The 27,256-nt window shown below is 51.4% G+C and overlaps 1 protein-coding gene and 1 long non-coding RNA gene across 7 annotated transcripts in view; one reads left to right on the top strand and one right to left on the bottom strand.

Moving 5' to 3' along the window:
• LOC118377506 (mitogen-activated protein kinase kinase kinase kinase 5-like) overlaps positions 1-27,256 on the top strand; it is a 172,245-nt gene that overhangs the window by 4,341 nt on the left and 140,648 nt on the right. The window contains exon 3 of the mRNA XM_052496219.1: positions 11,395-11,452. Coding sequence (XP_052352179.1) covers positions 11,395-11,452 — 58 coding nt within the window. The remainder of the gene's footprint in view (positions 1-11,394; positions 11,453-27,256) is intronic.
• Positions 18,690-23,585, bottom strand: LOC127915785 (uncharacterized). 6 transcript variants are annotated; one of them, XR_008092146.1, is made up of 3 exons: positions 23,131-23,323; positions 19,226-19,588; positions 18,690-18,897 (listed from the first exon to the last, which is right to left on the bottom strand). It is a non-coding gene; the product is annotated as an uncharacterized LOC127915785 (long non-coding RNA). The 6 variants fall into 6 exon arrangements; XR_008092143.1 differs by having other exon boundaries at positions 19,259-19,588; XR_008092148.1 differs by lacking the exons at positions 18,690-18,897; positions 23,131-23,323 and adding exons at positions 20,967-21,032; positions 23,394-23,585 and having other exon boundaries at positions 19,204-19,588.

The following is a 27,256-nucleotide window of genomic DNA, read 5'->3' as shown; positions in this document are numbered from 1 at the left end:
GCTCCTTGGTTGGGGTCTGAGCAGATTATTTGTTGCGAATGTAATAAAATGGTGGTCCAATAGTCCAGGATTATGAGGAAAAACATTAAGATCCACAACATTTATTCCATGGGACAAAACTAGGTCCAGAGTATGACTGTGACAGTGAGTAGGTCCAGAGACATGTTGGAAAAAAACCCAGTCGATGATGGCTCTGAAAGCCTTTTGGAGTGGGTCTGTGCACTTTTCCATGTGAATATTAAAATCACCCAAAATTTGAATATTATCTGCTATGACTATATGGTCCGATAGGAATTCAGGGAACTCAGTGAGGAACGCTGTATATGACCCAGGAGGCCTGTAAACAGTAGCTATAAAAAGTGATTGAGTAGGCTGCATAGATTCCATGACTAGAAGCTCAAAAGACAAAAAACGTCATTTAAATTTGCTGTCGTAAATGTTAGCAACACCCCCGCCTTTGCGGGATGCACGGGGGGGGGGATATGGTCACTAGTGTCACCAGGAGGTGAGGCCTCATTTAAACACAGTTAAATTCATCAGGCTTAAGCCTTCATGACATAATACAGTATTAGAGCTGTTTAAACTCTTTGTGCAGCTTAATGTCAATGGGAAATGTATACCTCTGGCCTCGTTATCAAGCACTTTATTGTTTGTGGGCAGGTAATCCTCCTCTCTCCAAGTTGCTTTTGCCTGTTTTTAAAAAAATAAAAAATAATTTTTTTTTTTTTTTTAGATAGATGACATTTAGTAAAGGCTTTATTTACACTGGTGAGTCACCAACCAATCAAAGCTTCCATTTACTGAGTCAACCTTCTGCCCACCACATTATCACTTTAATGTATTGGGTTCCAATTACAGGAGCTGGGAGATATAGCCTACTATGTAGGATGTATAGCCTCCTTTATGGGCCAGCTTCAGTCATGTAGGATGTATAGCCTCCTTTATGGGCCAGCTTCAGTCATGTAGAATGTATAGCCTCCTTTATGCCCATCTGATCATTTATCACCAGTGTTAATCTGAATTGTATTAGCCTACCTCCTTTTTTGCACACATTGTATATAGACTGCCCATTTTTTTCTACTGTGTTATTGACTTGCTAAATTGTTTACTCCATGTGTAACTCTGTGTTGTCTGTTCACACTGCTATGCTTTATCTTGGCCAGGGAGTTGCAAATGAGAACTTGTTCTCAACTAGCCTACCTGGTTAAATAAAGTGAAATAAATAAATAAAATTGCCCCCTTTATGGGCCAGCTTCAGTCATGTAGGATGTATTGCCCCCTTTATGGGCCAGCTTCAGTCATGTAGGATGTATAGCCTCCTTTATGGGCCAGCTTCAGTCATGTAGGATGTATAGCCTCCTTTATGGGCCAGCTTCAGTCATGTAGGATGTATAGCCTCCTTTATGGGCCAGCTTCAGTCATGTAGGATGTATAGCCTCCTTTATGGGCCAGCTTCAGTCATGTAGGATGTATAGCCTCCTTTATGGGCCAGCTTCAGTCATGTAGGATGTATAGCCTCCTTTATGGGCCAGCTTCAGTCATGTAGGATGTATAGCCTCCTTTATGGGCCAGCTTCAGTCATGTAGGATGTATAGCCTCCTTTATGGGCCAGCTTCAGTCATGTAGGATGTATTGCCCCTTTATGGGCCAGCTTCAGTCATGTAGGATGTATTGCCCCCTTTATGGGCCAGCTTCAGTCATGTAGGATGTATAGCCTCCTTTATGGGCCAGCTTCAGTCATGTAGGATGTATAGCCTCCTTTATGGGCCAGCTTCAGTCATGTCGGATGTATAGCCTCCTTTATGGGCCAGCTTCAGTCATGTAGGATGTATAGCCTCCTTTATGGGCCAGCTTCAGTCATGTAGGATGTATAGCCTCCTTTATGGGCCAGCTTCAGTCATGTAGGATGTATAGCCTCCTTTATGGGCCAGCTTCAGTCATGTCGGATGTATAGCCTCCTTTATGGGCCAGCTTCAGTCATGTAGGATGTATAGCCTCCTTTATGGGCTAGCTTCAGTCATGTAGGATGTATAGCCTCCTTTATGGGCCAGCTTCAGTCATGTAGGATGTATAGCCTCCTTTATGGGCCAGTTTCAGACATGTAGGATGTTTGATGGTTTTTCATGTGTTGAAGTGGTTAGAACATTGCCAAGTTGTTCTGTACAATCATTCTATGATGGCGATAAAACAGGGTACTGTTTCATCTGTGAAGGAGGAATCCGATGAAACGGTACCCTGCTTTAACTGTGAAGGAGGAATCCGATGAAACGGTACCCTGCTTTATCTGTGAAGGAGGAATCCGATGAAACGGTACCCTGCTTTAACTGTCGATGAAACGGTACCCTGCTTTAACTGTGAAGGAGGAATCCGATGAAACGGTACCCTGCTTTAACTGTGAAAGAGGAATTGTACCCTCTTTAACTGTGAAGGAGGAATTGGATGAAACGGTACCCTGCTTTAACTGTGAAGGAGGAACGATTGGCTCTCTGAATAGTAAAGGAGTTACCTGAATAGTAACATTGTCTCTCTGAATAGTAACATTGTCTCTCTGAATAGTAACATTGTCTCTCTGAATAGTAACATTGTCTCTCTGAATAGTAACATTGTCTCTCTGAATAGTAACATTGGCTCTCTGAATAGTAACATTGGCTCTCTGAATAGTAACATTGGCTCTCTGATCTGATAGTCTGCTATTCTAATGAGGAGTTATTGTAGACCCCCCACTATGGACAGCATCTGTAACCCCGTAGGAGCCATGTGATAAAGCATCGTGCTGTCACAGCCTGCCTCTGTCTGATGTAACGTGTGGTGAAAGTTAGATGGATTACTATTACTGAATAGTAATTTCCCCATTTGTCCTGGCAGAGTTCTGGGACGCTCCCAATAGTTCACATAAACATTGCGTGTTCACATCGTATCTGTTCACATAAAGCGTATGCGTGTTCACATAAAGCGTCTGCGTGTTCACATAAAGCGTATGCGTGTTCACATAAAGTGTATGCGTGTTCATAAAAAGCGTATGTGTGTTCACATAAAGCGTATGCGTGTTCACATAAAGCGTATGCGTGTTCACATAAAGCGTATGCGTGTTCACATAAAGCGTATCGTGTTCATAAAAGTGTATGTGTGTTCACATAAAGCGTATGCGTGTTCACATAAAGTGTATGCGTGTTCATAAAAAGCGTATGTGTGTTCACATAAAGTGTATGCGTGTTCACATAAAGCGTATGCGTGTTCACATAAAGCGTATGCGTGTTCACATAAAGCGTATGCGTGTTCACATAAAGCGTATGGTGTTACTATGCGTGTTCATAAAAGCGAATGTGTGTTCACATAAAGCGTATGCGTGTTCACATAAAGCGTATGCGTGTTCCATAAAGCTATCGTGTTCCATAAAGCGTGTCGTGGCAGAGTTCATAAAGCGATGCGTGTTCACATAAAGCGTATGCGTGTTCATAAAAAGCGTATGTGTGTTCACATAAAGTGTATGCGTGTTCACATAAAGCGTATGCGTGTTCACATAAAGCGTATGCGTGTTCACATAAAGCGTATGCGTGTTCACATAAAGCGTATGCGTGTTCACATAAAGCGTATGCGTGTTCACATAAAGTGTATGTGTGTTCACATAAAGTGTATGCGTGTTCACATAAAGTGTATGTGTATTCACATAAAGTGTATGCGTATTCACATAAAGTGTATGCGTATTCACATAAAGTGTATGCGTGTTCACATAAAGTGTATGCGTGTTCACATAAAGTGTATGCGTGTTCACATAAAGTGTATGCGTGTTCACATAAAGCGTATGCGTGTTCACATAAAGCGTATGCGTGTTCACATAAAGCGTATGCGTGTTCACATAAAGCGTATGCGTGTTCACATAAAGCGTATGCGTGTTCATGCGTATGTGTGTTCACATAAAGCGTATGCGTGTTCACATAAAGTGTATGCGTGTTCATAAAAAGCGTATGTGTGTTCACATAAAGTGTATGCGTGTTCACATAAAGTGTGTGTTCACATAAAGCGTATGCGTGTTCACATAAAGCGTATGCGTGTTCACATAAAGCGTATGCGTGTTCACATAAAGCGTATGCGTGTTCACATAAAGCGTATGTGTGTTCACATAAAGCGTATGTGTGTTCACATAAAGCGTATGTGTGTTCACATAAAGCGTATGCGTGTTCACATAAAGCGTATGCGTGTTCACATAAAGCGTATGCGTGTTCACATAAAGCGTATGCGTGTTCACATAAAGCGTATGCGTGTTCACATAAAGCGTATGCGTGTTCACATAAAGCGTATGCGTGTTCACATAAAGCGTATGTGTGTTCACATAAAGCGTATGTGTGTTCATAAAAGCGTATGCGTGTTCACATAAAGCGTATGTGTGTGTTCACATAAAGCGTATGTGTGTGTTCACATAAAGCGTATGTGTGTTCATAAAAGCGTATGTGTGTTCACATAAAGCGTATGCGTGTTCACATAAAGCGTATGCGTGTTCACATAAAGCGTATGCGTGTTCACATAAAGCGTATGTGTGTTCACATAAAGCGTATGTGTGTTCACATAAAGCGTATGTGTGTTCACATAAAGCGTATGTGTGTTCACATAAAGCGTATGTGTGTTCACATAAAGCGTATGTGTGTTCACATAAAGCGTATGCGTGTTCACATAAAGCGTATGCGTGTTCACATAAAGCGTATGCGTGTTCACATAAAGCATATGTGTGTTCACATAAAGCGTATGTGTGTTCACAGCATGTGTGTGTTCACATAAAGCGTATGCGTGTTCACATAAAGCGTATGTGTGTTCACATAAAGCGTATGTGTGTTCACATAAAGCGTATGCGTGTTCACATAAAGCGTATGCGTGTTCACATAAAGCGTATGCGTGTTCACATAAAGCGTATGCGTGTTCACATAAAGCGTATGTGTGTTCACATAAAGCGTATGCGTGTTCACATAAAGCGTATGCGTGTTCACATAAAGCGTATGCGTGTTCACATAAAGCGTATGCGTGTTCACATAAAGCATATGTGTGTTCACATAAAGCATATGTGTGTTCACATAAAGCATATGTGTGTTCACATAAAGCATATGTGTGTTCACATAAAGCATATGTGTGTTCACATAAAGCAACAACACATTTTGAATGACTCTGGGAATTGGATTGAATTTCACTACACTATAGTATAACAAAGTAGACACTTCCCTGTCTGTCTCCAAGGTCCAAGTCAGGATCACAGACAGTTGTGTTCATGTTTTGTTTATTTTTTTATATCCATTTGCTATGGATGACTAGGCTACCAATTTGATCCGGTCGAAGCAGCCCGTCTGTCGAACCCTTGCCTCACAAAGCAATCTTTGGCGGGCCACTCCCACCACAGACACAGGCGGCGGAGGCAGGCCGCTGGTGGAATGCAGTGCCCTGGTATTCTCCCAGAGAGAGCCATGAACACACAATCCCTGGGCTGAGTCCGAAATGACACTCTATTTCTGATCTCTGGCAGTCCCACCCCAGACACAGTCCCACCCCAGACACAGTCCCAGACACAGTCCCACCCCAGACACAGTCCCACCCCAGACACAGTCCCACCCCAGACACAGTCCCAGACACAGTCCCAGACACAGTCCCAGACACAGTCCCACCCCAGACACAGTCCCACCCCAGACACAGTCCCACAGTCCCACCCCAGACACAGTCCCACCCCAGACACAGTCCCACCCCAGACACAGTCCCACCCCAGACACAGTCCCAGACACAGTCCCACCCCAGACACAGTCCCACCCCAGACACAGTCCCACCCCAGACACAGTCCCAGACACAGTCCCACCCCAGACACAGTCCACCCCAGACACAGTCCCAGACACAGTCCCAGACACAGTCCCACCCCAGACACAGTCCCACCCCAGACACAGTCCCACCCCACACACAGTCCCACCCCAGACACAGTCCCAGACACAGTCCCACCCCAGACACAGTCCCAGACACAGTCCCACCCCAGACACAGTCCCAGACACAGTCCCACCCCAGACACAGTCCCAGACACAGTCCCACCCCAGACACAGTCCCACCCCAGACACAGTCCCAGACACAGTCCCACCCCAGACACAGTCCCACCCCAGACACAGTCCCACCCCAGACACAGTCCCACCCCAGACACAGTCCCACCCCAGACACAGTCCCAGACACAGTCCCAGACACAGTTCCACCCCAGACACAGTCCCAGCCACAGTTCCACCCCAGACACAGTCCCAGACACAGTCCCACTCCAGATACAGTCCCAGACACAGTCCCCCAGACACAGTCCCAGACACAGTCCCAGACACAGTCCCACCCCAGACACAGTCCCAGACACAGTTCCACCCCAGACACAGTCCCACCCCAGACACAGTCCCACCCCAGACACAGTCCCAGACACAGTCCCAGACACAGTCCCACCCCAGACACAGTCCCACCCCAGACACAGTCCCACCCCAGATACAGTCCCAGACACAGTCCCACCCCAGACACAGTCCCAGACACAGTCCCACCCAGACACAGTCCCAGACCAGTCCCACCCCAGACACAGTCCCACCCCAGACACAGTCCCACCCCAGACACAGTCCCACCCCAGACACAGTCCCAGACACAGTCCCACCCCAGACACAGTCCCCACAGTCCCAGACACAGTCCCACCCCAAACCCCAGACACAGTTCCACCCCAGACACAGTCCCAGACACAGTCCCAGACACAGTCCCAGACACAGTCCACCCCAGACACAGTCCCAGCCACAGTTCCACCCCAGTCCCAGTCCCAGACACAGTCCCACCCCAGACACAGTCCCAGACACAGTCCCACCCCAGACACAGTCCCAGACACAGTCCCACCCCAGATACAGTCCTAGACACAGTCCCACAGATACAGTCCCAGACACAGTTCCACCCCAGACACAGTTCCACCCCAGACACAGTCCCACCCCAGACACAGTCCCAGACACAGTCCCACCCCAGACACAGTCCCACCCCAGACACAGTCCCACCCCAGACACAGTCCCAGACACAGTCCCACCCCAGACACAGTCCCAGACAGTCCCACCCCAGACACAGTCCCACCCCAGATACAGTCCCAGACACAGTCCCACCCAGACACAGTCCCACTCCAGACACAGTCCCAGACACAGTCCCACTCCAGACACAGTCCCAGACACAGTCCCACTCCAGACACAGTCCCAGACACAGTCCCACTCCAGACACAGTCCCAGACACAGTCCCACCCCAGACACAGTCCCACCCCAGACACAGTCCCACCCCAGACCGAAGCAGGACTGTGGCAGAGGGAAATATGATCAGGTCCTTGTCTAAACATGAGCCCAGAATGGGATTGTTCTGTGCTGTGCTGACAGCAGAAATATTTCACATTTGAAAGATCCTCCCCATGTTGTTTTGGTCTGCTGCAGTGCAGAGAAAGTTTTTACAAACGTCTGAAACCCGAGTGAGGAATCAACGAGGAAGTAAGCCCATGGAGCTTGATTTTTGATTGGTTGTTTTATAACTCGGCTCTTGCCTCTCTCTTTTGAGTAACAGTTTTCTAATATTTCATCCAGGGATGGAAATGAAGAATAACCCGCTAGCCCAAGGCTAGTACTTTTCAGTAGAAAAAATGTGTCCTTCTAGCCTGCCAGATTGTGACATTTTTGTGCTTTCTAATAGTACACATTTTGGAGCCGGGCTGGTCTGCTCTAGACTTTCATCTACATTATCTCTGTCTGTTAGTTGTCCTAGGACTATAAATTGTATTTAGTAATCTGTTCATCCAGGATTTTAGTGTTTTCAATTTTTATTTATTTATTATATTTTATTTTTTGCTAGTTGCGGGCCAAAACTCTTGATTTTTAATGTGGCAATTCAGACATTTTGCACGGTGAATTATGATGATTTTTTATCAAAATTGCAAATAAATTCTCTGACGAGGGAAAGTTTGTTGCTTGATTGAATCATTTTATGCAATTAAAAGTGTGGTGATTAGACAGTTTATGCGGTAACAGTGCAATGATTGGTCAGGTTTATGCGGTAACAGTGCAATGATTGGTCAGGTTTATGCGGTAATAGTGCAATGATTGGTCAGGTTTATGCGGTAACAGTGCAATGATTGGTCAAGTTTATGCGGTAATAGTGCAATGATTGGTCAGGTTTATGCGGTAATAGTGCAGTGATTGGTCAGGTTTATGCGGTAACAGTGCAGTGATTGGTCAGGTTTATACGGTAATAGTGCAGTGATTGGTCAGGTTTATGCGGTAATAGTGCAGTGATTGGTCAGGTTTATGCGGTAATAGTGCAGTGATTGGTCAGGTTTATGCGGTAATAGTGCAGTGATTGGTCAGGTTTATGCGGTAATAGTGCAGTGATTGGTCAGGTTTATGCGGTAATAGTGCAGTGATTGGTCAGGTTTATGCGGTAATAGTGCAGTGATTGGTCAGGTTTATGCGGTAACAGTGCAGTGATTGGTCAGGTTTATGCGGTAATAGTGCAATGATTGGTCAAGTTTATGCGGTAACAGTGCAATGATTGGTCAAGTTTATGCGGTAACAGTGCAATGATTGGTCAGGTTTATGCGGTAATAGTGCAGTGATTGGTCAGGTTTATGCGGTAACAGTGCAATGATTGGTCAGGTTTATGCGGTAATAGTGCAGTGATTGGTCAGGTTTATGCGGTAATAGTGCAGTGATTGGTCAGGTTTATGCGGTAATAGTGCAGTGATTGGTCAGGTTTATGCGGTAATAGTGCAGTGATTGGTCAGGTTTATGCGGTAATAGTGCAGTGATTGGTCAGGTTTATGCGGTAATAGTGCAGTGATTGGTCAGGTTTATGCGGTAATAGTGCAGTGATTGGTCAGGTTTATGCGGTAATAGTGCAGTGATTGGTCAGGTTTATGCGGTAATAGTGCAGTGATTGGTCAGGTTTATGCGGTAATAGTGCAGTGATTGGTCAGGTTTATGCGGTAATAGTGCAGTGATTGGTCAGGTTTATGCGGTAATAGTGCAGTGATTGGTCAGGTTTATGCGGTAATAGTGCAGTGATTGGTCAGGTTTAGGTAATGGTGCAGTGATTGGTCAGGTTTATACGGTAATAGTGCAGTGATTGGTCAGGTTTATTCGGTAATAGTGCAGTGATTGGTCAGGTTTATGCGGTAATAGTGCAGTGATTGGTCAGGTTTATGCGGTAATAGTGCAGTGATTGGTCAGGTTTATGCGGTAATAGTGCAGTGATTGGTCAGGTTTATGCGGTAATAGTGCAGTGATTGGTCAGGTTTATGCGGTAATAGTGCAGTGATTGGTCAGGTTTATGCGGTAATAGTGCAGTGATTGGTCAGGTTTATGCGGTAATAGTGCAGTGATGGGTCAGGTTTATGCGGTAATAGTGCAGTGATTGGTCAGGTTTATGCGGTAATAGTGCAGTGATTGGTCAGGTTTATGCGGTAATAGTGCAGTGATTGGTCAGGTTTATGCGGTAATAGTGCAGTGATTGGTCAGGTTTATGCGGTAATAGTGCAGTGATTGGTCAGGTTTATGCGGTAATAGTGCAGTGATTGGTCAGGTTTATGCGGTAATAGTGCAGTGATTGGTCAGGTTTATGCGGTAATAGTGCAGTGATTGGTCAGGTTTATACGGTAATAGTGCAGTGATTGGTCAGGTTTATGCGGTAATAGTGCAGTGATTGGTCAGGTTTATGCGGTAATAGTGCAGTGATTGGTCAGGTGTTATAAACCCTTGCATAATATGTGGAGTTGTTGATCTGGCTAAATATGTTGCAAATCGCAAAACCCTGGAGGGACTGAGTAATGAAGATGAAACCAACAATACTGATTGTTGTAATTTGCAAACTTTAGAGAGAGATCTATTCATTGTGTGGCAGTAAAGTGTGTGGCAGACGGGACCATGGCGCGGTGTGTGGCGATGGTAGAGCAGGGTCACTGGACAGGACCATGGCGCAGTGTGTGGCGATGGTAGAGCACGGTCACTGGACAGGACATGGCTCAATTAGTAGAGCACGGTGCTCTGTAGCGCCGATGGTAGAGCACGGTGCCCTGTAGCGCCGATGGTAGAGCACGGTGCCCTGTAGAGCACAGGGCCCTGTAGAGCCGATGGTAGAGCACGGTGCCCTGTAGAGCACGGTGCTCTGTAGAGCCGATGGTAGAGCACGGTGCTCTGTAGAGCCGATGGTAGAGCACGGTGCTCTGTAGAGCCGATGGTAGAGCACGGTGCCCTGTAGAGCCGATGGTAGAGCACGGTGCCCTGTAGAGCACAGTGCTCTGTAGCGCCGATGGTAGAGCACGGTGCCCTGTAGCGCCGATGGTAGAGCACGGTGCCCTGTAGCGCCGATGGTAGAGCACGGTGCCCTGTAGCGCCGATGGTAGAGCACGGTGCCCTGTAGCGCCGATGGTAGAGCACGGTGCCCTGTAGCGCCGATGGTAGAGCACGGTGCCCTGTAGAGCCGATGGTAGAGCACGGTGCCCTGTAGAGCCGATGGTAGAGCACGGTGCCCTGTAGAGCACAGTGCTCTGTTGCGCCGATGGTAGAGCACAGTGCCCTGTAGAGCCGATGGTAGAGCACGGTGCCCTGTAGAGCCGATGGTAGAGCACGGTGCCCTGTAGAGCCGATGGTAGAGCACGGTGCCCTGTAGAGCCGATGGTAGAGCACGGTGCCCTGTAGAGCCGATGGTAGAGCACGGTGCCCTGTAGAGCACGGTGCTCTGTAGAGCCGATGGTAGAGCACGGTGCCCTGTAGAGAATGGTGCCCTGTAGAGCCGATGGTAGAGCACGGTGCCCTGTAGAGCCGATGGTAGAGCACGGTGCCCTGTAGAGCACAGTGCTCTGTTGCGCCGATGGTAGAGCACGGTGCCCTATATAACACGGTGCCCTGTAGCGCCGATGGTAGAGCACGGTGCCCTGTAGAGCCGATGGTAGAGCACGGTGCCCTGTAGAGCCGATGGTAGAGCACGGTGCCCTGTAGAGCACAGTGCTCTGTTGCGCCGATGGTAGAGCACAGTGCCCTGTAGAGCCGATGGTAGAGCACGGTGCCCTGTAGAGCCGATGGTAGAGCACGGTGCTCTGTAGAGCCGATGGTAGAGCACGGTGCCCTGTAGAGCCGATGGTAGAGCACGGTGCCCTGTAGAGCCGATGGTAGAGCACGGTGCTCGGTAGAGCACGGTGCCCTGTAGAGCCGATGGTAGAGCACGGTGCCCTGTAGAGCCGATGGTAGAGCACAGTGCCCTGTAGAGCACGGTGCCCTGTAGAGCACGGTGCCTTGTAGAGCCGATGGTAGAGCACGATGCCCTGTAGAGCACGGTACTTGCAATACCAGGATAGTGACTGGCTCCCCCAAGCAGTGTTCTAAAATGTTTTATTCTCTCTTTCAGGCTCGAAACATCCAAACGGGAGAGCTTGCTGCTGTTAAGATTATTAAACTGGAGCCAGGTGAGTTGGATCGACCTACAATTCCTCTTTCTACTTATCAATGAAACGTACTCGCTCATTGACCATTTCTATCGAAAGAGGACGGTTAGCATGTCATGTTGCAACCCAGATTTAAGGGAGAACAATGTTATCAATAAGACTGAGTGTAGGTGAGCAGCCATTTTGACGAAAAAAAAAAAATCATAATCTGGAATTCTCTTGTTAAAACCATTTAAACCCTGATGTGTTGGAAGTGAGTTCTTTATACCTTAAACCTGTTGTAAAACTGGTCTGCAGAAGCCATGGATTTATGTCGTTTCGTAAGATGGGAGGAAAATAAATGTTTGAGGTCTCCATGGGTCTTGGACTGGCCGTTTCACTGTGATCCAGATTAGAGGGATTAGCACCAGAGGACCTGTTGTGCCTCCAGCCTGCCAGCCAGATAAACACCAGCTGATTAACTAACCTAATCACTCTGATGTAAAGAAGAGGGGAGGGGTCCCTACTGGGTGGTTCCTCCAACGGTGGTCATTGCTGTGACAGGGACCGTAGGAGTTGGCTTAGACCGCACAAACAGATGTGGCACCAGGCAAGGTGTTTCCTCGTCCTCATATTAATGTTGATGACGGGTCTCTCTCTCTCTTTTTAGAGTTTGTTTTGTTCAGACTGACCTTTAATCCTAAAGGTTGAATGGAAATGAAGGATGTGTGTTGTGGGTGTTGTTTTGTGTGTGGCTTTTTTTGTTGTTGTTGCATCTTATAACATGTTAAATACGTGCTTCGTGGTTCAACTCCATAGTAAAAGCCAAGGGAAAAATTCCCTCCTGATTCTGATCCCTTTTTTTCTCCACAATCTTTCACCACCAGAGATCCGTAGATAGGATGCATCCCAAATGCAACCCTAATTCCCTACATAGTGCACTACTTTTGACCAGGGCCCAAGTAATGCACCATGGTCGGGAATAGGGTGTCTAGTGAAGCAACCATAAGCAGGGCTTGATATTCAGGTAAATTTTACAAGTCGCACACCGGGCTAGTGCCAACGGAAATTTGGGGAGGGTGTAGTTGCCCTTTACATTTTTTTAATTTAATTTTAAATTGTGCACCTAGCAAGAGTGTTTGGATAGCGTTGTTTCTGGGGTGTACAGTGTAGCCTACATGTGATGGCAGAGTTGGAAACACGAATGCCAAGCCCCTTTGATAACAAATCATCGTCATAGTGTCATTCTACCAGGTAGGTCTACTTTGCGGTGAATATTTAACACTGGGACGTTTTTGGGGTTAATTGTTTATTCAAATGGCACATGATGACTGAATTGCGCGTCACTTTTTTTTATTTTTAAATACCTGGTTTGCGTACCCGTTGTTGCCTCAGTTTGCATTTCCTGGTAGATATCGTCAGTTGAAATGTCTTTCCTGTCCTACCTGCTACTGATGTCATTCTTCTGGAAGCAGCTCCATACAACAACCAGTGGAGCGCTGCCCAAAGATATTCCACTTAAACTAGGGCTGTGTGCTGCCCAAAGATATTCCACTTAACCTAGGGCTGTGCATAACAGCTTCGGGAATTCGGCTTTTATATTTTTATTGCATGTCTGTAGCCCTGGGAGAGAAGTACCTTACCGGACCGTGGTCATCTGTTAGGAGGAGGAGGAGGACCGGACCGTGGTCATCTGTTATGAGGAGGAGGAGGACCGTGGTCATCTGTTATGAGGAGGAGGACCGGACCGCGGTCATCTGTTAGGAGGAGAAGGACCGGACCGTGGTCATCTGTTAGGAGGAGGAGGAGGACCGGACCGTGGTCATCTGTTATGAGGAGGAGGAGGACCGTGGTCATCTGTTATGAGGAGGAGGACCGGACCGCGGTCATCTGTTAGGAGGAGAAGGACCGGACCGTGGTCATCTGTTATGAGGAGGAGGAGGAGGACCGTGGTCATCTGTTAGGAGGAGGAGGACCGGACCATGGTCATCTGTTATGAGGAGGAGGACCGGACCATGGTCATCTGTTAGGAGGAGGACCGGACCGTGGTCATCTGTTATGAGGAGGAGGAGGACCGCGGTCGTCTGTTATGAGGAGGAGGAGGACCGTGGTCATCTGTTATGAGGAGGAGGAGGACCGTGGTCGTCTGTTATGAGGAGGAGGAGGACCGTGGTCATCTGTTAGGAGGAGGAGGACCATGGTCATCTCTTATGAGGAGAAGGAGGACCATGGTCATCTGCTATGAGGAGGAGGAGGACCGTGGTCATCTGTTATGAGGAGGAGGAGGAGGACCGTGGTCATCTGTTAGGAGGAGGAGGACCATGGTCATCTGTTATGAGGAGGAGGAGGAGGACCGTGGTCATCTGTTATGAGGAGGAGGAGGAGGACCGTGGTCATCTGTTAGGAGGAGGAGGAGGACCATGGTCATCTGTTATGAGGAGGAGGAGGAGGAGGAGGACCATGGTCATCTGTTATGAGGAGGAGGACCATGGTCATCTGTTATGAGGAGGAGGACCGTGGTCATCTGTCATGAGGAGGAGGAGGACCATGGTCATCTGTTATGAGGAGGAGGACCATGGTCATCTGTTATGAGGAGGAGGACCGTGGTCATCTGTTATGAGGAGGAGGAGGAGGACCGTGGTCATCTGTTAGGAGGAGGAGGAGGACCATGGTCATCTGTTATGAGGAGGAGGACCGTGGTCATCTGTTAGGAGGAGGAGGAGGACCATGGTCATCTGTTATGAGGAGGAGGAGGAGGAGGACCATGGTCATCTGTTATGAGGAGGAGGACCGTGGTCATCTGTTATGAGGAGGAGGAGGAGGACCGTGATTATCTGTTATGAGGAGGAGGACCGTGGTCATCTGTCATGAGGAGGAGGAGGACCATGGTCATCTGTTATGAGGAGGAGGAGGACCATGGTCATCTGTTATGAGGAGGAGGAGGACCATGGTCATCTGTTATGAGGAGGAGGAGGAGGAGGACCGTGGTCATCTGTTATGAGGAGGAGGAGGAGGACCGTGGTCATCTGTTAGGAGGAGGAGGACCATGGTCATCTGTTATGAGGAGGAGGATGAGGAGGACCATGGTCATCTGTTATGAGGAGGAGGACCGTGGTCATCTGTTATGAGGAGGAGGAGGAGGACCGTGGTCATCTGTTATGAGGAGGAGGACCGTGGTCATATGTTCTGAGGAGGAGGACCGGACCATGGTCATCTGTTATGAGGAGGAGGAGGAGGAGGACCATGGTCATCTGTTATGAGGAGGAGGACCGTGGTCATCTGTTATGAGGAGGAGGACCATGGTCATCTGTTATGAGGAGGAGGACCGTGGTCATCTGTTATGAGGAGGAGGAGGAGGACCGTGGTCATCTGTTATGAGGAGGAGGACCGTGGTCATCTGTTATGAGGAGGAGGAGGACCGTGGTCATCTGTTATGAGGAGGAGGAGGACCATGGTCATCTGTTATGAGGAGGAGGAGGACCATGGTCATCTGTTATGAGGAGGAGGATGAGGAGGACCATGGTCATCTGTTATGAGGAGGAGGACCGTGGTCATCTGTTATGAGGAGGAGGAGGAGGACCGTGGTCATCTGTTATGAGGAGGAGGACCGTGGTCATCTGTTATGAGGAGGAGGAGGACCATGGTCATCTGTTATGAGGAGGAGGAGGACCATGGTCATCTGTTATGAGGAGGAGGAGGACCATGGTCATCTGTTATGAGGAGGAGGAGGAGGACCATGGTCATCTGTTATGAGGAGGAGGAGGAGGACCGTGGTCATCTGTTATGAGGAGGAGGAGGACCGTGGTCATCTGTTATGAGGAGGAGGAGGACCGTGGTCATCTGTTATGAGGAGGAGGAGGACCGTGGTCATCTGTTATGAGGAGGAGGAGGACCGTGGTCATCTGTTATGAGGAGGAGGAGGAGGACCGTGGTCATCTGTTATGAGGAGGAGGACCGTGGTCATCTGTTATGAGGAGGAGGAGGAGGACCGTGGTCATCTGTTATGAGGAGGAGGACCATGGTCATCTGTTATGAGGAGGAGGAGGACCGTGGTCATCTGTTATGAGGAGGAGGAGGAGGACCGTGGTCATCTGTTATGAGGAGGAGGAGGAGGACCGTGGTCATCTGTTATGAGGAGGAGGATGAGGAGGACCATGGTCATCTGTTGAGGAGGAGGACCGTGGTCATCTGTTATGAGGAGGAGGACCGTGGTCATCTGTTATGAGGAGGACCATGGTCATCTGTTATGAGGAGGAGGAGGAGGACCGTGGTCATCTGTTATGAGGAGGAGGAGGACCGTGGTCATCTGTTATGAGGAGGAGGAGGACCGTGGTCATCTGTTATGAGGAGGAGGACCGTGGTCATCTGTTATGAGGAGGAGGAGGAGGACCATGGTCATCTGTTATGAGGAGGAGGAGGAGGACCATGGTCATCTGTTATGAGGAGGATGAGGAGGACCGTGGTCATATGTTATGAGGAGGAGGACCGGACCATGGTCATCTGTTATGAGGAGGAGGAGGACCGTGGTCGTCTGTTTTGAGGAGGAGGAGGACCGTGGTCGTCTGTTATGCGGAAGTACAATAGCTCTGGTCCAGTTTTTCTCAAGTACTCTTAAACTGTTGCTTCTAAATGACCCTCTAATTACTCAAGTTGCTTTCGTTTACATTGTGAACATAATCAATGTAGCTAGCTAGAGTTTGTGCTAGCTCGTAGCTTCTTGACTTTTTCAAATGTATTTTTTTTACCTTTTATTTAACTGGGCAAGTCAGTTAAGAACAAATTCTTATTTTCAATGACGGCCTACCGGGAAACAGTGGGTTAACTGCCTTGTTCAGGGGGCAGAACGACAGATTTGTACCATGTCTGCCTTTCGGTTACAAGTCCAACGCTCTAACCACTAGGCTACCTGCCGCCTCTACACTCTAACCATTAGGCTACCTGCCGCCTCTACACTCTAACCACTAGGCTACCTGCCGCCTCTACACTCTAACCACTAGGCTACCTGCCGCCCCTACACTCTAACCACTAGGCTACCTGCCGCCCCTCCACTCTAACCATAAGGCTACGCTGCCGCCCCTCCACTCTAACCATTAGGCTACCCTGCCACCTCTACACTCTAACCACTAGGCTACCCTGCCACCTCTACACTCTAACCACTAGGCTACCCTGCCGCCTCTACACTCTAACCACTAGGCTACCCTGCCACCTCTACACTCTAACCACTAGGCTACCCTGCCGCCTCTACACTCTAACCACTAGGCTACCCTGCCGCCTCTACTCTCTAACCACTAGGCTACCTGCCGCCCCTCCACTCTAACCACTAGGCTACCCTGCCGCCCTACACTCTAACCACTAGGCTACCTGCCGCCCCTCCACTCTAACCACTAGGCTACCTGCCGCCCTCCACTCTAACCACTAGGCTAGGCTACCCTGCCGCCCCTCCACTCTAACCACTAGGCTACCCTGCCGCCCCTCCACTCTAACCACTAGGCTACCCTGCCGCCCCTCCACTCTAACCACTAGGCTACCCTGCCGCCCCTCCCTCTAACCACTAGGCTACCCTGCCACCCCTCCACTCTAACCACTAGGCTATGCCTCCCCTCCCTCTAACCATTAGGCTACCCTGCCACCCACTCTAACCACTAGGCTACCCTGCCTAACCACTCCACTCTAACCACTAGGCTACCCTGCCACCCCTCCACTCTAACCACTAGGCTACCCTGCCGCCCCTCCACTCTAACCACTAGGCTACCCTGCCCCCCCTCCACTCTAACCACTAGGCTACCCTGCCGCCTCTCCACTCTAACCACTAGGCTACCCTGCCGCCCCTCCACTCTAACCACTAGGCTACCCTGCCACCTCTCCACTCTAACCACTAGGCTACCCTGCCGCCCCTCCACTCTAACCACTAGGCTACCCTGCCGCCTCTCCACTCTAACCACTAGGCTACCCTGCCGCCCCTCCACTCTAACCACTAGGCTACCCTGCCGCCCCTCCACTCTAACCACTAGGCTACCCTGCCACCCCTCCACTCTAACCACTAGGCTACCTGCCACCCCTCCACTCTAACCACTAGGCTACCCTGCCGCCCCTCCACTCTAACCACTAGGCTACCTGCCTAACCCCCTCCACTCTAACCACTAGACTCCCCTAACCACGCCCCTCCCCTCCACTCTAACCACTAGGCTACCTGCTGCCCCTCCACTCTAACCACTAGGCTACCACCCCTCCACTCTAACCACTAGGCTACCTGCCACCCCTCCACTCTAACCACTAGGCTACCTGCCACCCCTCCACTCTAACCACTAGGCTACCTGCCACCCCTCCACTCTAACCACTAGGCTACCTGCCGCCCCTCCACTCTAACCACTAGGCTACCCTGCCGCCCTCCACTCTAACCACTAGGCTACCCTGCCCGCCCTCCACTCTAACCACTAGGCTACCTGCCACCCCTCCACTCTAACCACTAGGCTACCCTGCCACCCCTCCACTCTAACCACTAGGCTACCCTGCCACCCCTCCACTCTAACCACTAGGCTACCCTGCCACCCCTCCACTCTAACCACTAGGCTACCTGCCACCTCTCCACTCTAACCACTAGGCTACCCTGCCGCCCCTCCACTCTAACCACTAGGCTACCCTGCCGCCCTCCACTCTAACCACTAGGCTACCCTGCCGCCTCTACACTCTAACCACTAGGCTACCCTGCCGCCTCTACACTCTAACCACTAGGCTACCCTGCCGCCTCTACACTCTAACCACTAGGCTACCCTGCCGCCCCTCCACTCTAACCACTAGGCTACCCTGCCGCCTCCACTCTAACCACTAGGCTACCCTGCCGCCCCTCCACTCTAACCACTAGGCTACCCTGCCGCCCCTCCACTCTAACCACTAGGCTACCCTGCCGCCCCTCCACTCTAACCACTAGGCTACCCTGCCACCCCTCCACTCTAACCACTAGGCTACCCTGCCTCCTCTACACTCTAACCACTAGGCTACCCTGCCGCCCCTCCACTCTAACCACCAGGCTACCCTGCCGCCCCTCCACTCTAACCACTAGGCTACCCTGCCGCCCCTCCACTCTAACCACTAGGCTACCCTGCCGCCCCTCCACTCTAACCACTAGGCTACCCTGCCGCCCCTCCACTCTAACCACTAGGCTACCCTGCCCCTCCACTCTAACCACTAGGCTACCCTGCCTCCTCTACACTCTAACCACTAGGCTACCCTGCCGCCTCTACACTCTAACCACTAGGCTACCCTGCCCTCTACACTCTAACCACTAGGCTACCCTGCCACCTCTACACTCTAACCACTAGGCTACCCTGCCGCCCCTCCACTCTAACCACTAGGCTACCCTGCCGCCTCCACTCTATCCACTAGGCTACCCTGCCGCCCCTCCACTCTAACCACTAGGCTACCCTGCCGCCTCTACACTCTAACCACTAGGCTACCCTGCCGCCCCTCCACTCTAACCACTAGGCTACCTGCCGCCCCTCCACTCTAACCACTAGGCTACCCTGCCGCCCCCCTCCACTCTAACCACTAGGCTACGCTGCCACCTCTCCACTCTAACCACTAGGCTACCCTGCCGCCCTACACTCTAACCACTAGGCTACCCTGCCGCCCTCCACTCTAACCACTAGGCTACCCTGCCGCCCCTCCACTCTAACCACTAGGCTACCCTGCCGCCTCTACACTCTAACCACTAGGCTACCCTGCCACCCCCTCCACTCTAACCACTAGGCTACCCTGCCGCCCCTCCACTCTAACCATTAGGCTACCCTGGCCCCTCCACTCTAACCACTAGGCTACCCTGCCGCCCCTCCACTCTAACCACTAGGCTACCCTGCCGCCTCTACACTCTAACCACTAGGCTACCCTGCCGCCCCTCCACTCTAACCACTAGGCTACCCTGCCGCCCCTCCACTCTAACCACTAGGCTACCCTGCCGCCCCTCCACTCTAACCACTAGGCTACCCTGCCGCCCCTCCACTCTAACCACTAGGCTACCCTGCCGCCCCTCCACTCTAACCACTAGGCTACCCTGCCGCCCCTCCACTCTAACCACTAGGCTACCCTGCCGCCCCTCCACTCTAACCACTAGGCTACCCTGCCGCCTCTACACTCTAACCACTAGGCTACCCTGCCGCCCCTCCACTCTAACCACTAGGCTACCTGCCGCCCCTCCACTCTAACCACTAGACTACCCTGCCGCCCCTCCACTCCACTCTAACCACTAGGCTACGCTGCTGCCCCTCCACTCTAACCACTAGGCTACTCTGCCGCCCCTCCACTCTAACCACTAGGGTACCTGCCACCCCTCCACTCTAACCACTAGGCTACCTGCCACCCCTCCACTCTAACCACTAGGGTACCTGCCACCCCTCCACTCTAACCACTAAGCTACGCTGCCGCCCCTCCCCTCTAACCACTAGGCTACCCTGCCGCCCCTCCACTCTAACCACTAGGGTACCTGCCACCCCTCCACTCTAACCACTAGGCTACCTGCCACCCCTCCACTCTAACCACTAGGCTACCCTGCCACCCCTCCACTCTAACCACTAGGCTACCTGCCACCCCTCCACTCTAACCACTAGGCTACCTGCCACCCCTCCACTCTAACCACTAGGCTACCTGCCACCCCTCCACTCTAACCACTAGGCTACCTGCCACCCCTCCACTCTAACCACTAGGCTACCTGCCGCCCCTCCACTCTAACCACTAGGCTACCCTCCCGCCTCTACACTCTAACCACTAGGCTACCCTGCCGCCTCTACACTCTAACCACTAGGCTACCCTGCCACCTCTACACTCTAACCACTAGGCTACCCTCCCGCCTCTACACTCTAACCACTAGGCTACCCTGCCGCCCCTCCACTCTAACCACTAGGCTACCCTGCCGCCCATCCACTCTAACCACTAGGCTACCCTGCCGCCCCTCCACTCTAACCACTAGGCTACCCTGCCTCCCCTCCACTCTAACCACTAGGCTACCCTGCCGCCCCTCCACTCTAACCACTAGGCTACCCTGCCACCTCTACACTCTAACCACTAGGCTACCCTCCCGCCTCTACACTCTAACCACTAGGCTACCCTGCCGCCCCTCCACTCTAACCACTAGGCTACCCTGCCGCCTCTACACTCTAACCACTAGGCTACCCTGCCACCTCTACACTCTAACCACTAGGCTACCCTGCCACCTCTACACTCTAACCACTAGGCTACCCTGCCGCCCCTCCACTCTAACCACTAGGCTACCCTGCCGCCTCTATACTCTAACCACTAGGCTACCCTGCCACCCCTCCACTCTAACCACTAGACTACCCTGCCCGCCCCTCCACTCTAACCACTAGACTACCCTGCCGCCTCTACACTCTAACCACTAGGCTACCCTGCCACCTCTACACTCTAACCACTAGGCTACCCTGCCGCCTCCCTCTAACCACTAGGCTACCCTGCCGCCTCTACACTCTAACCACTAGGCTACCCTGCCACCTCTACACTCTAACCACTAGGCTACCCTGCCACCTCTACACTCTAACCACTAGGCTACCCTGCCGCCTCTACACTCTAACCACTAGGCTACCCTGCCGCCCCTCCACTCTAACCACTAGGCTACCTGCCGCCCCTCCACTCTAACCACTAGACTACCCTGCCGCCCCTCCACTCTAACCACTAGACTACCCTGCCGCCCCTCCACTCTAACCACTAGGCTACCCTGCCGCCCCTCCACTCTAACCACTAGGTACCTGCCACCCCTCCACTCTAACCACTAGGCTACGCTGCTGCCCCTCCACTCTAACCACTAGGCTACCCTGCCGCCCCTCCACTCTAACCACTAGGCTACCTGCCACCCCTCCACTCTAACCACTAGGCTACCTGCCACCCCTCCACTCTAACCACTAGGCTACCTGCCGCCCCTCCCCTCTAACCACTAGGCTACCTGCCACCCCTCCACTCTAACCACTAGGCTACCCTGCCGCCCCTCCACTCTAACCACTAGGCTACCTGCCACCCCTCCACTCTAACCACTAGGCTACCTGCCACCCCTCCACTCTAACCACTAGGCTACCTGCCACCCCTCCACTCTAACCACTAGGCTACCTGCTGCCACCCCTCCACTCTAACCACTAAGCTACGCTGCCGCCCCTCCACTCTAACCATTAGGCTACCCTGCCACCTCTACACTCTAACCACTAGGCTACCCTCCCGCCTCTACACTCTAACCACTAGGCTACCCTGCCGCCCCTCCACTCTAACCACTAGGCTACCCTGCCGCCCCTCCACTCCAACCACTAGGCTACGCTGCCACCCCTCCACTCTAACCACTAGGCTACCCTCCCGCCTCTACACTCTAACCACTAGGCCACCCTCCCGCCTCTACACTCTAACCACTAGGCTACCCTGCCGCCTCTACACTCTAACCACTAGGCTACCCTGCCACCTCTACACTCTAACCACTAGGCTACCCTCCCGCCTCTACACTCTAACCACTAGGCTACCCTGCCGCCCCTCCACTCTAACCACTAGGCTACCCTGCCGCCCATCCACTCTAACCACTAGGCTACCCTGCCGCCCCTCCACTCTAACCACTAGGCTACCCTGCCTCCCCTCCACTCTAACCACTAGGCTACCCTGCCGCCCCTCCACTCTAACCACTAGGCTACCCTGCCACCTCCACACTCTAACCACTAGGCTACCCTCCCGCCTCTACACTCTAACCACTAGGCTACCCTGCCGCCCCTCCACTCTAACCACTAGGCTACCCTGCCGCCTCTACACTCTAACCACTAGGCTACCCTGCCACCTCTACACTCTAACCACTAGGCTACCCTGCCGCCTCTACACTCTAACCACTAGGCTACCCTGCCGCCTCTACACTCTAACCACTAGGCTACCCTGCCGCCTATACACTCTAACCACTAGGCTACCCTGCCACCTCTACACTCTAACCACTAGGCTACCTGCCACCTCTACACTCTAACCACTAGGCTACCCTGCCACCTCTGCACTCTAACCACTAGGCTACCTGCCACCTCTACACTCTAACCACTAGGCTACCCTGCCGCCTCTACACTCTAACCACTAGGCTACCCTGCCGCCTCTACACTCTAACCACTAGGCTACCCTGCCACCTCTACACTCTAACCACTAGGCTACCCTGCCGCCCCTCCACTCTAACCACTAGGCTACCCTGCCGCCCCTCCACTCTAACCACTAGGCTACCCTGCCACCTCTACACTCTAACCACTAGGCTACCCTGCCGCCCCTCCACTCTAACCACTAGGCTACCCTGCCGCCCCTCCACTCTAACCACTAGGCTACCCTGCCACCTCTACACTCTAACCACTAGGCTACCCTGCGCCCCTCCACTCTAACCACTAGGCTACCCTGCCGCCTCTCCACACTCTAACCACTAGGCTACCCTGCCGCCCCTCCACTCTAACCCACTAGGCTACCCTGCCGCCCCTCCACTCTAACCACTAGGCTACCCTGCCACCTCCACTCTAACCACTAGGCTACCCTGCCACCTCTACACTAACCACTAGGCTACCCTGCCGCCTCTACACTCTAACCACTAGGCTACCCTGCCGCCTCTACACTCTAACCACTAGGCTACCCTGCCGCCTCTACACTCTAACCACTAGGCTACCCTGCCGCCCCTCCACTCTAACCACTAGGCTACCCTGCCGCCTCCACTCTAACCACTAGGCTACCCTGCCGCCCCTCCACTCTAACCACTAGGCTACCCTGCCGCCCCTCCACTCTAACCACTAGGCTACCCTGCCGCCTCTACACTCTAACCACTAGGCTACCCTGCCGCCCCTCCACTCTAACCACTAGGCTACCCTGCCGCCCCTCCACTCTAACCACTAGGCTACCCTGCCACCCTCCACTCTAACCACTAGGCTACCCTGCCACCCCTCCACTCTAACCACTAGGCTACCCTGCCGCCCCTCCACTCTAACCACTAGGCTACCCTGCCGCCCCTCCACTCTAACCACTAGGCTACCCTGCCGCCCCTCCACTCTAACCACTAGGCTACCCTGCCGCCCCTCCACTCTAACCACTAGGCTACCCTGCCGCCCCTCCACTCTAACCACTAGGCTACCCTGCCGCCCCTCCACTCTAACCACTAGGCTACCCTGCCGCCCCTACACTCTAACCACTAGGCTACCCTGCCGCCTCTACACTCTAACCACTAGGCTACCCTGCCGCCCCTCCACTCTAACCACTAGGCTACCCTGCCACCCCAAACACCGTTTGACTTCATAAATCTTAGTACAATAACCAGTGGAGGCCATATGCAACACATCTACTTTTATTTTCTCATGATTTCAATTCACAAGATGGCGTTAGCCGTCAAACATTTGACCTCTGCGATTGTTGAGCTTGGATGCTACCGTTGGACATGACATTGATTTCAAAAGGACGCATTTCCCTCAGCGGCTGATGTCTGCCAGCAACATCACCCCGGCAACATCACCCCGGCAACATCATCCCGGCAACATCACCCCGGCAACATCACCCCGGCAACATCACCCCGGCAACATCACCGTGGAGTCTTGTGGTTTATTATTGTTACTTTAAAAAAAAAATGTCTTAACTGCATTGTTGGTTAAGGGCTTGTAAAGTAAGCATTTCACTAAGGTTGTATTTGGCTCATGTGACAAATACAATTTTGATTTGGAGCTGAAGCAGTGGGTCACAGTCGCTCACAAGGCCGCGGCCAACGAAAGTAAAGAGGACCATTAAAGCTGTTGACATTCGCTTTGAAGACCCGCCACCCCTCCACTCTAACCACTAAGCTACGCTGCCGCCCCTCCCCTCCGCTGCCAGAGACGGTGGGCTCTCCTTCTCCGTGGCCGACCAGAGAAAAAACATTTAAACTTGTTTACCCTCGCAAAGGCTGCCGGGCCAGACGGCATCCCTAGCCGCGTCCTCAGAGCATGTGCAGACCAGCTGGCTGGAGTGTTAACGGACATATCAAATCTCTCCCTATCCCAGTCTGCTGTCCCCACATGCTTCAAGATGGCCACCATTGTTCCTGTACCCAAGAAAGCAAAGGAAACTGAACTAAATGACTATTGCCCCGTAGCACTCACTTCTGTCATCATGAAGTGCTTTGAGAGACTATTTAAGGATCATGTCACCTCCACCTTACCTGACACCCTAGACAAGAGGTGTTCAACTTTTACCTGACACCCTAGACAAGAGGTGTTCAACTTTTACCTGACACCCTAGACAAGAGGTGTTCAACTTTTACCTGACACCCTAGACAAGAGGTGTTCAACTTGGCAGAGAGGTCAGCAGCTCATCTCTTAAGATGGCAGAGAGGTCAGCAGCTCATCTCTTAAGATGGCAGAGAGGTCAGCAGCTCATCTCTTAAGATGGCAGAGAGGTCAGCAGCTCATCTCTTAAGATGGCAGAGAGGTCAACAGCTCATCTCTTAAGATGGCAGAGAGGTCAACAGCTCATCTCTTAAGATGGCAGAGAGGTCAGCAGCTCATCTCTTAAGATGGCAGAGAGGTCAGCAGCTCATCTCTTAAGATGGCAGAGAGGTCAGCAGCTCATCTCTTAAGATGGCAGAGAGGTCAGCAGCTCATCTCTTAAGATGGCAGAGAGGTCAACAGCTCATCTCTTAAGATGACAGAGAGGTCAACAGCTCATCTCTTAAGATGGCAGAGAGGTCAGCAGCTCATCTCTTAAGATGGCAGAGAGGTCAGCAGCTCATCTCTTAAGATGGCAGAGAGGTCAACAGCTCATCTCTTAAGATGGCAGAGAGGTCAACAGCTCATCTCTTAAGATGGCAGAGAGGTCAACAGCTCATCTCTTAAGATGGCAGAGAGGTCAACAGCTCATCTCTTAAGATGGCAGAGAGGTCAACAGCTCATCTCTTAAGATGGCAGAGAGGTCAGCAGCTCATCTCTTAAGATGGCAGAGAGGTCAGCAGCTCATCTCTTAAGATGGCAGAGAGGTCAGCAGCTCATCTCTTAAGATGGCAGAGAGGTCAACAGCTCATCTCTTAAGATGACAGAGAGGTCAGCAGCTCATCTCTTAAGATGGCAGAGAGGTCAGCAGCTCATCTCTTAAGATGGCAGAGAGGTCAGCAGCTCATCTCTTAAGATGGCAGAGAGGTCAGCAGCTCATCTCTTAAGATGGCAGCAGAGGTCAGCAGCTCATCTCTTAAGATGGCAGAGAGGTCAACAGCTCATCTCTTAAGATGACAGAGAGGTCAGCAGCTCATCTCTTAAGATGGCAGAGAGGTCAGCAGCTCATCTCTTAAGATGGCAGAGAGGTCAGCAGCTCATCTCTTAAGATGGCAGAGAGGTCAGCAGCTCATCTCTTAAGATGGCAGAGAGGTCAGCAGCTCATCTCTTAAGATGGCAGTCAGCAGCTCATCTCTTAAGATGGCAGAGAGGTCAGCAGCTCATCTCTTAAGATGGCAGAGAGGTCAGCAGCTCATCTCTTAAGATGGCAGAGAGGTCAGCAGCTCATCTCTTAAGATGGCAGAGAGGTCAACAGCTCATCTCTTAAGATGGCAGGAGGTCAGAGAGGTCAGCAGCTCATCTCTTAAGATGGCAGAGAGGTCAGCAGCTCATCTCTTAAGATGGCAGAGAGGTCTCAGCTCATCTCTTAAGATGGCAGAGAGGTCAACAGCTCATCTCTTAAGATGGCAGAGAGGTCAACAGCTCATCTCTTAAGATGGCAGAGAGGTCAGCAGCTCATCTCTTAAGATGGCAGCTCATCTCTTAAGATGGCAGAGAGGTCAGCAGCTCATCTCTTAAGATGGCAGAGAGGTCAGCAGCTCATCTCTTAAGATGGCAGAGAGGTCAGCAGCTCATCTCTTAAGATGGCAGAGAGGTCTACAGCTCATCTCTTAAGATGACAGAGAGGTCAGCAGCTCATCTCTTAAGATGGCAGAGAGGTCAGCAGCTCATCTCTTAAGATGGCAGAGAGGTCAGCAGCTCATCTCTTAAGATGGCAGAGAGGTCAGCAGCTCATCTCTTAAGATGGCAGAGAGGTCAGCAGCTCATCTCTTAAGATGGCAGAGAGGTCAGCAGCTCATCTCTTAAGATGGCAGAGAGGTCAGCAGCTCATCTCTTAAGATGGCAGAGAGGTCAGCAGCTCATCTCTTAAGATGGCAGAGAGGTCAACAGCTCATCTCTTAAGATGGCAGAGAGGTCAACAGCTCATCTCTTAAGATGGCAGAGAGGTCAACAGCTCATCTCTTAAGATGGCAGAGAGGTCAACAGCTCATCTCTTAAGATGGCAGAGAGGTCAACAGCTCATCTCTTAAGATGGCAGAGAGGTCAGCAGCTCATCTCTTAAGATGGCAGAGAGGTCAACAGCTCATCTCTTAAGATGGCAGAGAGGTCAACAGCTCATCTCTTAAGATGGCAGAGAGGTCAACAGCTCATCTCTTAAGATGGCAGAGAGGTCAACAGCTCATCTCTTAAGATGGCAGAGAGGTCAATAGCTCATCTCTTAAGATGGCAGAGAGGTCAACAGCTCATCTCTTAAGATGGCAGAGAGGTCAACAGCTCATCTCTTAAGATGGCAGAGAGGTCAACAGCTCCATCTCTGCACTGTAGGAGCAATACATATACAGTCAGTCAGTGGTTGTCAAGAGGAAGGAATGGGCTGTTATCTAGGCCCCTTTCTGTTCTGGGCATCAGGAAGCCTCTCACTGCCACATTGGGTGCTTCTAGCCTCCGTGCCAGTCTGTTTGTGCCATTGTTCCAACTCCTTGCCACTCCATTATCATGCTACATTTTGGCTTGATTAGGGACAGTAATGGAGTAGGCAAGAACACAAACAGATCTGTGACCAGGTTATAGA

The sequence above is a fragment of the Oncorhynchus keta genome, chromosome 35 (assembly GCF_023373465.1).
Source record: "Oncorhynchus keta strain PuntledgeMale-10-30-2019 chromosome 35, Oket_V2, whole genome shotgun sequence".
Lineage (NCBI taxonomy): Eukaryota > Metazoa > Chordata > Actinopteri > Salmoniformes > Salmonidae > Oncorhynchus > Oncorhynchus keta.
Note: the sequence above shows the minus strand (reverse complement) of the source record. Positions and strands in the feature narration are given on the sequence as shown.